The 13,520-nt window shown below is 42.3% G+C and overlaps 1 protein-coding gene across 3 annotated transcripts in view; it reads right to left on the reverse strand.

The window, feature by feature from the left end:
• Positions 1-13,520, reverse strand: part of COLQ (collagen like tail subunit of asymmetric acetylcholinesterase) — a 47,169-nt gene that overhangs the window by 20,270 nt on the left and 13,379 nt on the right. For all 3 annotated transcript variants that reach the window (XM_040696577.2, XM_001235719.7, XM_040696578.2), the window contains exons 6-10: positions 7,550-7,662; positions 5,760-5,864; positions 3,094-3,138; positions 2,381-2,407; positions 694-765 (exon numbers count right to left, since the gene is read on the reverse strand). In XM_040696577.2, coding sequence (XP_040552511.1) covers positions 694-765; positions 2,381-2,407; positions 3,094-3,138; positions 5,760-5,864; positions 7,550-7,662 — 362 coding nt within the window. The remainder of the gene's footprint in view (positions 1-693; positions 766-2,380; positions 2,408-3,093; positions 3,139-5,759; positions 5,865-7,549; positions 7,663-13,520) is intronic.

Raw genomic sequence — 13,520 nt, forward strand, 5'->3', positions numbered from 1 at the left:
ATTTTGCCTGATATGTGCTGGATAGATAAAAGCAGGTTATCTATCTCAAATGTCCCAGTAGAAACTTTGTGTTCAGTGGCTCCAGTGAAGATCTGTATATCTGTGTTAGATAAAACTCAGGGAAGGACTGTCCTGCAGCTTTGCTTATAACAAATGGAGTAATCACTCTGCAGTAGTAAAGTATGTCCTGCCATTTCTATTACTATTAGCTAAGAAAACTCACCAGAATGAATGTCTGCTCATATGGGAGTGAGGTCAAGGAACACACTATCAATCCACATGGTTTGTAATCCTTTTCCCCTGAAAGTAGCCTGATATTTTCCCTTTATATTGTCAAAGAGTATATTCAGGCAAAGAGATCATCAGGAACAGTCATAAGAGACAATGGCCAGTTGTGAAACACTGATTCATGTGGTTGTGAAACAACAGTGGTTATCAGTGAGTCTTCATTAGACTTGATTTTCAATTTACCTGAGACACGTTTTAAGAAGTGCTACATGGGGTTACGCTGATAGTGTAGTGTAAGGTGTAGGTCTTTGCAGAGCAGGGTAAGAAATCAGGCAAGCACTGAGTGTCCTCACACTGCTTCATCTCCCCAGTCTCCAGCAGACATTGGTGTAGAGGCTTCCTGAGCAGCCCTTGTGTTCAGATCATGATGTTTAGTAGATTATCCTGTATTAATTTTGGTCTTACCTTCAGCCCCACAGGTCCAGGCCATCCCATTGGTCCTGGCATCCCAGGGACACCCGGGGGACCTGGTCTACCCTTGAACGGAAAACATTGGTTACAACAATTCATACAATAGAGATTGTCATTGGTAACATCATTCCTACACACAGGTCTCCACTGCAGAAGGGAGACATGGAAGAATATAATATTTTCAGGAAAATATCTGCAAATGCTTCTTTACCTTTACTGTAAAAAAATACTCTTTTATATTCATAATACTGTTTGCATTACCACTAGAGGAAATGTGGACTCACAGAAGTATCAATTTATACTGATTCAAATAAGTAAATCAGCTACAGAGAAATCTACATGTAATCAAAATAACCACTGGAAAAAGAAGCCAGCATCATTAACTTTAACCTTACTCTCATTTAAATCATACAGTATAGAACAAAAAGACCTGCATCTCAAAGACCTCCACACAAATGCATTCTATAGTAAGAACAGAACCAAACCTTTAACTAAGATATTCCTCTTCTTATTCCTCCAATATTCTCATTCTGAACACTCATACTCATGTACAATTGCTCTTTATCACCTACTACATGTTCAGCAATAATTACATACATGAAGTTATTTATCTCTTTTAACTACTGCCTGTAATTCACTCTTTGGCTAGCTCCTAAAATGCTGCAGATTAGCACTATTCCACTGTCTATATCATTTGAAAATACAATCCTGGAAATCTGATCACAGCTCTGAAGCTAACAGTGACCTCCCTCAAGCCAGGCAGCTTTTAGCAGGAATTGCATTGTTTTATTGGCAGCTTCTCCTTTGGAACCTATCAGTATTTGTCAGAAGTGGAAGTACACCAGGGTTTGAGGTTTGCACTCTTGTAACTTGATGGGTGACTCTCTCTGAGACATTAATTTTGATAATTTCTACATAGATAATACTTTTGCTTACTGAGGGGTGTTTGAACTTTAGATAAAAGTAAAAGATCTCTTTGTTTAAATGTCTCATATTCATTAGAATCACTGATCAGTAGCTGGTGTTAAAATCCTCTGCTTATTATTAGAACAGTATCTCTTTTCCTGGTTAGTGACTACCCCCTGCATCTCTCTGATTTCATTCTGCATTTCTGTCTTCTTTTAAAATTAATTACATTAAATGGAAGCACTTAGTAACTGGGATAACATATTCTGTTTCATCACACGTAGGGGCACATACTTTTGACAATGTATCATGGCTCATATGTCAGCAAGCACAGGATTATAGTCAGCATATTGCGTTGGTGCCAAAGCTCTGGAAGTGTAATCATTAATGGCCATTCCTCCACAGGGGCTGTTGGGTCAAGCCTGGCTCTGCTTTGGAGCAGTAAAAAGTTTGATTTGGCTCTGTTGGTTTTGTTTATTTTCGTCTTTTGTGGTAGGTCCTATAACTCTGCTTCCCTTACCCACAGAGAAGTAGTTCAAGTAATTTCCCGCTCTTTTAATTGTCTGGCTGGAGGTGGATGGTCTTACTGATGGAATTAACTGAATAAAACCAGCTGTGGCAGCTCTCCAGCCCTGCACCCAGAGCTCCCTGCCACCCCCTGGCTGTTGGAGCAACACAGGCAGGGTGAAAATCAATAACAACCAATTTATATTCAGTGTTTGCCTGCGTATGTCAAGTGTTGGGCTGGTGTCTGAGGCAGCACCTTCATCCATACCTTTCTTCCCGGCCTGCCAATCTCCCCCTGCCAGAGAAAGGAATGTGTTAGACACACCACATAGACCACAGAGGTTCTTAGTCTGTGCATTTAGAAAGAGCACTGGGAATACCTTTGCATTCAGAACTTTGTTTCCAGAAGTAAAATGAGAAAAATTACTTTAATGGAGCTCTTGGACTTTTTCTGCACTCTCAGCCCTAAATCTACAGCCACCTCCTTGTCAAGAAAAGCATGCAACTGTGCTCAGCTTCAGGTAGGCATCATCATGGTACAAATGCTTTGCAAGTCTGAAGCCCATACGTTAATATCTTAACTGCTTTTAACATGAGCTGGCCCATACAACCAATGCTGTGTGAGAGAGCTCTGCCCCTCATGTCCTCCCAGAAGAGGTGTTTTAAACACAGGGATTAGTAAGAGCACTGACTTGGCACCCAAGCTGCTCTTTCACCCATAACGTAGGGACAGGTAGCTGTCATGAGTTGCCATAAAAAAAATATTTTGAGATTGAAAATCAACATTGGAAGATAAAGCCTTAAATTACAGCTTCAAATCCATCCATAGGTTTACAGTCAAATAAAGCAAATCCCCACAGGTATTTATGTCCCATCATAGACTAAACAGACAAGAAGAAAGTACATGCAACACCCTCTCCCCAGTCTTTTTTCCCTTGACTTCTCAAAGCCACATCAAACTCTGTAAAAACATGCACTTACTTTTTCCCCTTTTGGTCCCATTATACCAGGAATTCCTTGTGGACCCTAGGGAGAGAAATAAATGTTGTTATTGAGCTGTATCTGTGAGAAGATACCGGGTGGTTGCTTCTCTCAACCCACAGCCCTGTGGGTGTCAATGGGGAATGGTGTAAACCCACAAGGTCAGGGTGTTGAACATGGTATTTGAATATTGTCTCTAAATGCCAAGTCTGTGTCATTGCTGAAGGCAAGCAGAGAATTGGGAAGTGTCTGACTTGGGAAGTGTAGGGGAACCTCCTAGATTAAGAAAATAGGAAGAAAAAGGACTTGAGACAGACGAAAGATCATAGAATCATGGAATATCCTTAGTTAGAGGAAACCCACAGGAAAACTGAGTCCCACTCCTAGCTCTACACAGGACCATCCAAAAGTCAGGTTCCATGTCTGAAAGTATTGTCCAGATTTTTCTTGAAATCCGGCAGCGTGAGACCACCATCACCGCCCTGAGCACCAGCTCAGCCACCCTCTGGTGCTGAACCTTTTTCTGACATCCAACCTTCATGCTTAAACAAATCCTAAATTTCTAGTTAAACAGGAAACTTAGCTTAAAATTCTGTATTCTCTGCAGTCTCCTGCCGCTTGGTGTCCAGCCCAGATGTAAGCTGTTCAGAGGAGATACTTGATTTCAAAGAACATGAGCCTGTGTTTCCCATGTAGTGTGAAGCTGCCTTTCAAAGATACCAACAGCAACTTTTTGAACATCTTTTCTTACTTCCCTGAAATGATAACTGAATGAAGTGATGCGGTTTTGGGAAGCTGGACATAAATAGTGGGCAAGGATGTCATAATTTGAAACTCATGGTTAAAAACAGTTTTGTTTCTAGAGTGCTTCAGTCAAGAGATCCCCTTTTGTTTCTGAACGACTAAGGGAAATCCCATGAGCCATCATGAAAGGAGCATTAGATTCACCATACAGATAGCTCACTTCAGTTTTGGAGCTGACTAAGGGAAATCCCATGAGCCATCGTGAAAGGAGCATTAGATTCACCATACAGATAGCTCACTTCAGTTTTGGAGCTGACTAAGGGAAATCCCATGAGCCATCATGGAAGGGGCATTAGGTTCACCATACAAATCACTCACTTCAGGTTTGGAGCCTGGCTGTCTTATGCCATGCAAAACATGATGCAAACTGTACATGAGCAGGAGCAAACTGTATCCTCCAATGTAGATTACTCCAACTATTTTAGTAAACAGAGTTATTTTAGGCTTTCAGTAGTGTAAATTAGAATGCAGCTAATTATAGTCTGAATTGAATTTTATCTATTTTTTTCATTTTATGCTACGTTACACATGGGAGGAATTACATGCAGAGTCACATCATGATAAATTTAATTCTCCTTATTATGACAAATTCACACATCTGTAGCAGAAAGCAGTTCAGAATTAATTGTTAGATTTTTTTTTAGTTACATCTATTTTCCCATGACTATTGACATGAGTTTGTTGCCCAGAGGACTACTGGCTCTAACACTGTCCTTCTAGAAAAAAACATTCATAATTAAAAATTCCAAAGCGATGTTATACCCACCCTACTGTCTATGCTGTGATACAACCTGTCGGCCTATGCCATTTAAAAACATTCTTGGAGGGATCATAGATAATTCATTTGTGAGGTTAATTATCATTTGAACCCTGTAGAACAACAGAATGGATATTGCGGCTCTCCCCCTTCAAACCAAAGATTGTTTGTTTGTTTGTTTGTTTGTTTGTTTTCAAAAAGACAATCTGGCAAAGACTGAAAAACCAACAGCTTCTTCCACAAGCGTTACAGCTCTAGATGGTGGCCAGCCATACCACAGGGCTGCTCCATAATGCAGAGAAGACTTTTCTCAACTAACTAAAACTAACATTTGTTTTACTATCACTTCTCCACGTCTCCTGATTTACATGCTAAATGACTTTCTCTTATGTTTTGTTCTTCATTGGGCGGTACAAACTGGAATGAAAAAGCAGGTGGGTGGGTGGCATTCTCCACAGTTCGGAGACGTTTACAGAAAACTCTCCCTTACACATGGAACATTTCCTCAGTAGATTTCTGATCTCCTGCCATAACTGTACGAAGTGTAGAAAATGAAAGAAGAGATCAAATGGGCTGTCCAGCAAGCCAGGGGCAGACACCTTGCAGAACACACTGGAAAACCCTACATCTCCTGAGCCCCACCCCACTGCCCTTCCCAAAGCCATTCCTTGTCCCTAGCCTGCACTGTAGGTATTTTCCTTCTCAGGGATATACTCCACAAATCTTCAAGTTCATTGCACCTCTTGTGCATGAATTCTGCAGGCTTTCTCCTCACGTAAGAAGAGTCTAAAGCAAACAAATAAACTAACAAAGAGCCTCAGATTGAGGTGATGACACCTCTGGGGCTTTTCAGGGTTGTTACCCACTGTAAAACTCCATGAAAATGAAAGCTGAACTTGAAACTTGGAATATTCAGGGCAGGGATGAGAACACAGGGTAAAAAACCTACACGATTTATGCATAGTCATGTCAAAATGAAATTAAGCCGGAGCTTGATATGCTTATTAAGCTATAAAAGGCATTTACAGAAAAAGTTTAACAGCATTATAAGGACTTTGGAGTGAGTGAGATAGTACTGTCGTTTGGTCACAAACGCATCACTCACCTGGGGGCCAGGAGGCCCTGCAGGGCAATGTGACTCAGGCAGAGAGAAGGCCTGTGTTGTCTGGAGCTCTTGACACAATCCCTTCATGTCCAAATCAAGCAGCCTCTACGTAAGATAAGATGTATGAGTGAGCACTTACAGAGAACACGGAAAAATACACAGCCACTACAGCCTGAAGAGCACTTATTCACTGCGTTAGGGAGAAGCCTGTGATTTGTCACGAGGTTATCTTCATGGATGCTTCAACATTACCACTTCAGCATAGTGTTCTGTCCCATGCTTCCTCCTCCTTTTCCAGGCGCGCGCCGCAGCTGGGCTATCGCGTCCCCCCTGAGCCAGCGTGGGACCCAGGGCTATTCTTAGCCTTGACCCTGCTCCCTCCATCATGCTTCACAAGTAGCAACTCCTCTCCAAAAATAGCAGCTTTGCTCTAATAATACAGGCTGCACTCAGCAGGGATATGGGCAGTGTGAACTTCGCTCCAGTAGATATCAACCAGGCATTCATTCACTGCTGACCAGAGGCAATTCCCTTAAAGACCAATGGATCTCTAATAATTTGACTTTAAAATTGGGCTTGCGTGAGCAAACTGGTATGTTTATGTCCTATCAGAAAAGATATCTATCTCCCCTGGAAATAAAAACAAGCACTGAGGCAGAAACACTGGGTTAATATAGCTGCTCTACGCTGTCCAAGTGAAAAACCACTTTCCAGAAAAATTCCAACTTCAAAGCACAGAGTCCTCACTGAGAATTCACACAGCTCCCACTTTCCCAGTAACCACTTAATTATTATTATTATTATTATTATTATTATTATTATTATTATTATTATTATTTTACGGGGAGATGGTGCCAGGAGTAATTTTATATTCAGATTACCCTCTGGAATATTTGCTCCTGGTCCCAAACTCATCCTCACTGAGGGGCCTGAATCAGTACACCACATTTCCTAAGGGGATCTTTTCTCTGGGTCTTCTTCCCCAGGAAACCATGGCACAGGCAGGAGAGGGCTAGGCAAGGGATGAGAAAGGGAGAGGCAATTAGGTTTTGGGTTGGGGAAATAATACACTGAGCTCAATCCCATTGTCTTTGAAGACAGCAGGGGATTTTATGCTGCATTTTTTCTTGGATTAGTTCTCATCAGAAATTTTTCTAATCACTACTTACATAGTGCTTGTGATAATTGCTAAATGTGGATATGGTAAATGAAGAGTAAAATTAAGAAATACGATTTACTAGTAGATGGAAAAATTCATTATGTTGGGATGGGAAACATACTGGAGGTAACAGGCCCTGGCAATAAGAGCATGTGGTCAAGCTGCTGTATCCTATACCCACTGTATACCATGTGCTGTTTATGTTAATATGGATGGATGGATACATACAATATAAAGCATGAATATCCATATGTGTATGAGTGAGAACTCCATACCAGCTACTCAAACACACCCTTCATTTTCGCAAAAGGGTAAGAGTAGATTCCACAGAATGATTTCGGGACCTTGATTTCACAAAGGCAAATGTGATGCCAAATAAGACATCTGTATAGAATATACTCTGAGATCACTGTGTAGGATGGGACATTGCCTTTCTGATCTTGGTTTACTGTATTTACATACCCTTCAGTTCAGCATTGCCTCACTCTACGAAAGTAACAGAGCCCTACAACACAGCCAGAGGTGTTTGCTGAGTGACACCATGAAGAAGTGCCCAGAGAGGATGCGTCAGTCTTTGTCAAACATCAAAGTTCATGTAAGAAGAAGAGGAAGGCCCCTCGGCCACACTTACAGAGCTCCAGTCGTTCCTGAAGCGCGGTGGTGGGAACATGGGTGGCGGCGGCGGGATGAGGAGGCAGCATGCTCTGTGGGTAGGCTGCTTCTTCTGTTCCAAACAAGGGAGATCTGTTCAATACAAACACTCATCCGTTGTCTTGAACACCACAAATATTTCTCACAGAATAAGGTGAGCTTCCATTCCACAGCACTTTTCTACATCCTGTGTGCACTGAAGAATTCTAACCCAAGCAAAAATTTCAGATTCCATGCAGTCCCTCAAATCTACAGTGTCTTTCCACCACCCCACTGGGCAGCCCATTCCAGCACCAAACCACTCCTTTGGAAAAGTTTTTCCTAACGTCCAAGCTGAATCTCCCCTGGTGCAACTTGAGGCCATTCCTTCCAGTCCACTTGCTAGTTACACAGGAGAAAAGGCTGACCCCCACCCCCCAACAAACTCCCTTCAGGCAGTTGTAGACAGTGATAAGGTCTCCTCTGATCTTCCTCTTCTCCAGACTAAGCAATCCCAGTTCCCTCAGCTGCTTGCTCCTCATAAAGCTGCACTCCAGACCCCTCACAGCTTCATTGCCCTTCTCTGAACACACTCCAGGGCCTCAATATCTTTCCTGTAGTGAGGGGCCCAAAACTGACCACAGTACTCCAGGTGCAGCCTCATTGAAAAATACCAGATAGCCAGTGTTAGGAAATGAGTGGAAATATCTACTTCTCTTTCTCACTCTCTCTCTTTTTGTTGTAAAAGTCTATAAACAGCATCTTCTTGTTCTCATCAAAGGTAGTAAATATTTATTTGTGTCTGTTGGCTTTTCCTCTGACCACTGGAGAATGGGTGTCTCTGAAGTGAGGGGTGGCAGGGAGCCAGATACTGTAGGAAGAAAAGCCTATGGGGAAGTATCTGGTGTTAATAGAAAATCTCCAAATTAAGTTTATAGGAAGATAAACTTGGCAAAATTGCTACATTTGTATGCAAATCCATTGCAGGCCAGTTTTTGTCACATCTTAGGGTAAGACAGATTTCTCTAAGGGACAGAGATAAGTCTAGGTTTTCAAATGTCTCAGAAAATGCATTACATCACGTTCCACTACTCCACATTCATGGGGACAACATTTCCCCATTCCTGATGCACAGAAAATAGCTGTCCAGATGAGTGTGGTTGTTAAGACCTGAGAGTGGCTGCCCAAGCAGCAGTTCAGGTGCTCCCTTAGCTCATTTGGTTTCAATAACAGACCCACTGGTTATGGCAGGGGTCACTTCAGGCATGTAGCCACTTGTATATAGAGACCAGCTGCAGTTGGTTCTATTGACACTGGGTTAAATCATACCTTACCTGTCGAGACAATCTATGCACAGGGTCCAAGGGAATGCATTTCATAAACTTCATTTCAATTACCTTTCTTAACAAGAATATTTATCGCAAAGTGCCATTTCCTTCCTTTCTAAAGAAAAAATTCACCGAAGATTGCTACTGGCACTAGACTTCACAAGTGATTTATGTCATGCAGGCTTTTTTCTCTAACAAAACTATTTGAGATGATACCTTCGACAGGTCAATCAAAGGGTCCACAATGAAGACTCCTGAACTTTTCCTTCCAAGTCTGAACTCAACAAAAAGCTTCAGTTCATGCACACAATAAAATACAGAGATGAACTCTGCATTGTCTGACCCTGACTTCAGTTACTGTTACACAGCTGTAACAAAGGTCTTGACTTTTAAGCCTACATACTTCTGCAGTTATCTTAATTTCAGGACTGTATCTGAATGTGTTGCGTTGGGAGTAAAATGCATATTGTTAAAAAAACAACGGGCAGCTTGTAAATTAAAAAGACATAAGATTTGATTATGATATTATCTTAGGCTACATACCAATATCATACTGTCTCTTAGCAATACATTATTCCATGGTCTAGCTCAATTTCAGTAAGTTTATTATGGTTCAACATGAACAAGAGTACCAAAGCTGGGTCTGATATGGCTTAGTTGCTAAAAAATCACTAACAGTCACTGCAGAAGAAGGTTTGCATTGATGCAGTTGTAATACCACTTAAAAAAAATAAACATTAAAAAAATTAATTAGGAAATTAAATATTTTGTGCTTTAAATATTTTGCAAGGATAAGATTAACTATAAATGTACAACTACGGTTTTAACTGCATACTTACCATGTCCTCAAGGTAAAGTCAAGTCTGGGTTATAAAATATTGGGATTTTCCTTTTCTTGGAGGCCAAGTTTGAAATTCTTTGGAACATTTTTTATTATGAAAACCATGACAGCTAACAAAGTTGGCAGCAAAATAGCCATTGATTTCCTTGTTAGGCTAGCTGGCTCTAAGCAAATGCAATATATATCGTTAGGCTCCAGGTCAGCTTTGTTTGCTAAATACAGCTTCATAACACTCTAGTCCCCACCAGTGGAAAAAATCTCAGCCCAAGAATAGGGCTGTCAGTTTTCTGTGAAATGCAAAGGCCCTGCCTACACAGGGAGTTTGTTTACACATCTTGTATGGAAACTGCCCTTCCAACATCTTTGATACCAAAGAAAGCATTCAATAAGAGAAGGAAGACAAAAAGAAAAACTCCTTATTTGACTCATCTGAATGGCAGTTGGTTTCAGAGAGCATAACAATTAAAATAGTCAGCTTTAACACAGAAAGTCTTAAGCATTTTCAAACTAAAATTATTTGTACTGTTCAAAAAGTATTCAAGAAAGTGACTATCTCAATCTACAGGTATGGGGGTAGTGGTTGCGTCAAGAAATAAGATATTTTAGATAGGATGCTGCATTGTTTCACTGCATTCCTGCAGACTGCTTGCTTCTGGTGCTAGCTGGAAGTCAAAAGCTGTGATGTGAAACAGTCCAACGCAGAGCCAGAAAGGAGACGGGCACTCCCCAGGCAGTGCCCCCCAGGGCAGGGCCTGTACAAGGCCCCCGAGCCCTCCCAGAGCTGATCCTAGAGCTAACCTAATATTGCAAACCCCTGTGGCTACAACAGAGGTAACAGAGAGAAGTGCTGCACCAGGTTCAGCATAGATTTACAGGATTCTGTTACAATAAATGGTATGCAAACTGGGAAAGTGACTTCTGCGCTGCAATCATGAAGGTGTAGGCTAGCTGGATCAAGGACAGTGGCAGGATAAAAGGGCATGGCATGAAAAGGATATTTAACATGTGTTTCCCTTCCTATTTGCAGACACGTTCATCTCACAAACCCTGACCAGAAGCCAAACTGCTTTCCAAAGCCGTGTTCCCAGTAGCAGCACAGCGGCCTGCCCGTTCACTGGCTGGCAGGGCCTGCCCACCAGAGACCTCTGGCCACTGACACCCAGCCACAGGTGCTTTCCCACTTGGATGGAGGTCAGAATTAATAATAACCGAGCTGGGCAGATGAGTTAGTTAATGAATGTGGGCTTGTCTGGCTGAAACTGAGACCTTCATCTGCTTTGCTGCTGTTCATTCAGGCTCCTCTCAACTGCCTTGCAAGGATGGCAGGTCGCCACAGGCAGCAGTCATCTGGTGTTATCCTGTGTATCTATTGCAAGGTGACCACTTAGTCCCTTTGAAATCAGGAAACATTAAGAGCTGCCAAAGTGCCCATTCCCAGGGCAGGGAGCAGCACAAGGAGGGGCAGGTGAAGGCGGGCAGGTAGAGCTGGGGTGCTCCAGACATGAGCTCATGTCTGGAGCTGGGCCAGACAGCTGGGCTCAGGAACAGGTTACATCTCTCAGTGTCCTCATGAACATAAGCTTTATGGCCTAAATATATGCTTTCCTATGTATCAGGTGATGTAAATATAGCAATGAAATACAGCAAGTCTACAGCTTATGCACTGATATCTGTGCTGGGGAGGTACTGCAGGAGCTACAGGATGGAGCTATCTCCCCATCCCCTTTGACGAAGCAATAAATACTCCAGCAACTGATAGGAATATGAAAATATTTCAGTCAGAAAATCCTAATCCCCAGGGTGGCTACCAATTGTAGCAGAAGTTACACACATTTCACCAGCTGGCACACAGACAGAAGCTGTCATAATAAATAAATACATAGAGATGTTTAAAATGAGCTGGTGCTCAAAAAACCTTGCAGATAGCATGGACCCTGGCACGCTGCCTAGACAGTATTCACTCAGACAGTTTGGGTTTGCTTCTATTGGCTTCCATTTGCTGAGGTCCAGGGCACAAGACACAGCTGAGAGATGCTGGCAGCTCTCTATGCTTCTTTTTCATGCATGAGAAGTTGAGGCACAGAGAAGTTAAGCAACGTCCCCACGATCATGGATGACTTGATAACAGAACCAGAATGAGAGTTTCAGTCCTGTAAATCGCGGTACTTCATCCCAATAATGTTATGAATCAATTATAAAACTCAATTTCTTGCCACACTAGAACGATGTTACAAATACACTGAGTATTAAAGAGCTTAGTACCGTCCCTAGAAGAGCCTGAAGCCCTAAATCTTCATGCAACATGGCTGCTGTGTCAGCCTCAAGACTTCTGCCTGCTATTCACTGTCGCACCTTCCTCTCCCACTTTATCTGTGAGATCAGTAGCACCAGAGCAGACACCAGTGCCATCCCTCTCCAGCTGCAAGACTGCAGGGCTGGCATGGATCAGAAGCGTGCTTGACTTTGATGTTGGTCCACTGTATGCTCAAACAGTCCCAGACAATCCATCTGGGGACATGGGTGTTGCTGTACACTCTGAAAGGCACCAGAGAAATGCTTTCAAATTCCTGTTAGAGACTTTGATACCATGGACTACATTAACTCCTTGTGACTGCCTTACAGCAACAGAATCACAGCCCAGCTGACTTTATTCTCTGGCCTTTCACAAAGAAATAGCTCTGATTGACTTAGTCTTGTAAAAAGTCATGGCTTTGTAGGTTGGAGAGGCTAAAAGAGTCCACTGACACTTTTTCATAGGCAGAAGAAAACTGAAACTGCAGTCCTGCCTTCTTTAAGTGAAGCATCTCCATATATTTGTATGCACGCCTAGATACATATATCCTGGCAAAAATGAGTAACAGCTGCTTTTCTCTTCCCCCCAACTCTGTCAGTCCTCTTTTCCACTCTTCCTATACCCATCTTTTCCCTGCGTCCATTTTCTATTCCAAATCTTCTCTTCCCATTACAGCTGTGTGCATACAAAAAGCTTTCCCCTGATACCCTTTCCATTAAAGAGACGATTCCTGAAGAAGGGAAGGGAAGAAGCATGACATTTAGGATGGTTTCTGTGAATTCCTATTGGCTTTTTCTCTCTCTCCTATTCCTGATCCTTCTCAAAGAATTCCCTTTGAGGGCTGAAAGGGCTTTTCCCATTTCCTTCCACCTACTATGCTTACAGTATGAAATAAGTTAGCCAAACCTCCATGCTAAAAATTGCAATGGTCTGTAAAACATTCAACACACTTTCCATTTTAGCCAGTACACTATACATTTCCTTTCTCTCACGTCTCATCCCTATGGTTTCCATTTCCATGCCCTGTGTGCCCAGCACTGCCAGCCAAGACAGCACCATGCCAATTCCTGTGCTCACATCTGCCCCAGGTGGCAGAACTTGCTCACTCCAAACAAGTCTGAGGTGATCTCTCCAGGGGAACTTCTGCAGCCTGAAGCCAGACACCTGCCTCACTTGTAACACAAGGCATGTCCAACAGAAATAAAATGGAACTGGCCACCAGCTTGTCCCATCTGCCAGTACACTGGGAGTCCTGGTTTGGTATTTCAGGATGCTTATCAGCTTACTGCTAGAAGCCAGCTGCGCTGACCTTTATATTGAAGCAGGATGAAATAGGAACGCCTGGTCCTTTGACCTGATCATCTGCATTTCCTGCAGTAAATGAAGGTTCGTGATACTCACCCTAAGCAGCAAATAACTGAGCCTTTTCTATTTGCATTTTAGCCAATTTTGTTATTTATTTATTTTTTTAATACAATTTGTGTCTTTTCAATCAGTAGTTCAGATTCAA

Source organism: Gallus gallus, chromosome 2, assembly GCF_016699485.2.
Source record: "Gallus gallus isolate bGalGal1 chromosome 2, bGalGal1.mat.broiler.GRCg7b, whole genome shotgun sequence".
Classification (NCBI taxonomy): domain Eukaryota; kingdom Metazoa; phylum Chordata; class Aves; order Galliformes; family Phasianidae; genus Gallus; species Gallus gallus.